The sequence below is a fragment of the Volvox carteri genome (assembly GCF_000143455.1).
Source record: "Volvox carteri f. nagariensis unplaced genomic scaffold VOLCAscaffold_83, whole genome shotgun sequence".
In the NCBI taxonomy this organism is placed as follows: Eukaryota; Viridiplantae; Chlorophyta; class Chlorophyceae; order Chlamydomonadales; family Volvocaceae; genus Volvox; species Volvox carteri.
In genome coordinates this window covers 236,334-237,596 of record NW_003307626.1, presented here as the reverse complement: position 1 = coordinate 237,596, position 1,263 = coordinate 236,334, and the positions used below count along the sequence as shown (strand labels likewise).

Below are 1,263 nucleotides of genomic sequence, written 5' to 3'. Positions count from 1 at the left end.
GCGGCAGTCTCCGCGAGCGTGGTATGTTAAGCTCAAGGAGGAGTTGAGGAAGATGGGCTTCAAGCCTACTGCTGCCGATCCTGCTATGTTTGTCCGTGGCGAGGGGGATGATCGTGTTTATTTCTTGATCAACGTGGATGACTCCCTCACGGCTGCTAAATGCCAAGAATTGGTTAACGAGGTTAAAAGACGGTTGATGGAGGTTTTCGAGACGAGAGACCTAGGGCCTGTCGATCGTTTCGTTGGTATGGAGATCAAAAGAAGCGTGAACGAAAAGTGGCTGAAGTTGTCACAGCGGAAGTACACTGAAGGCCTGTTGTCGAAGTTTGGTTTTGTTGATGCCAACGGTCGCGCTACACCGCTTTCGCCTGGAGTTCAGCTTCGTGTTGCTGAAGAGGGGGATGAGTCTGTGGGTAACGAGTATCGCGAGCTAGTGGGCGGACTTATGTATCTTTCGTCCTGTACTAGGCCGGACATTTCTCAGGCCGTGGGAGCGCTCGCACGTCATATGTCGAAACCTACCAATGACCACCTTTTGACGGCTAAGGGTGTTTTGCGGTATCTTGCTGGTACGCGCGATTTTGGTTTAGTGTTCGAAGGGAACGGTGGCCTGCAGGGTTTTGCCGACGCCGATTATGCTGGTTGCCCTGATACCCGGAGGTCGACCACTGGCTTTGTGTTTTTGCATTCGAACGCGGCTGTTAGTTGGTCCAGTCGTGTCCAGCCTACTGTGGCAGTTTCGACTGCTGAAGCTGAATACATGGCTGCTGCGGCTGCTACGCGAGAAGCTTTGTGGTTGAGGCAATTGTTCCTGGAGTTGGGGGTTGACGCTAACTGCGTCAGCATAGCGTGCGATAATAAGGCTGCTATTTCTCTTATCGAGAATCCTGGTTCTTCGGTGCGAACTAAGCACATAGATGTCGCTCACCACTTCGTACGAGAGCGAGTTGAGCGAAGCGAGGTTTGTTTTCGTTTTCATGAGTAGTTGCCTTACCGCTTATAGACGTGAGTCGAGCTTGGGTACCTGCGAGCAGAAGAGTGTGCTTGCTTCCGTGGGAGGAGGCGAGCCTGGTTACCGACTGTGCTATCTGCCGCGGGGCGGTGTAATGGGCAGACGACGCAGTGGAAACCTGTCAGTACTGACTATATCAACTCGCGAAATTGCACTTTCCGTCGCGCTCTCCGCGACTTGCCCTACTTTCTCACCAGTACGGCCCCGCCGTACCACCAACGAACAGCCGAGTNGCTCTCGGCAAATACACA

At 53.2% G+C, this 1,263-nt stretch overlaps 1 protein-coding gene across 1 annotated transcript in view; it reads right to left on the bottom strand.

The window, feature by feature from the left end:
• The window catches only part of VOLCADRAFT_99177 (uncharacterized protein), a gene marked incomplete at both ends in the record, with an annotated part of 18,024 nt that overhangs the window by 9,161 nt on the left and 7,600 nt on the right, over nucleotides 1-1,263 (bottom strand). The window contains one exon of the mRNA XM_002957945.1: nucleotides 995-1,024. Coding sequence (XP_002957991.1) covers nucleotides 995-1,024 — 30 coding nt within the window. The remainder of the gene's footprint in view (nucleotides 1-994; nucleotides 1,025-1,263) is intronic.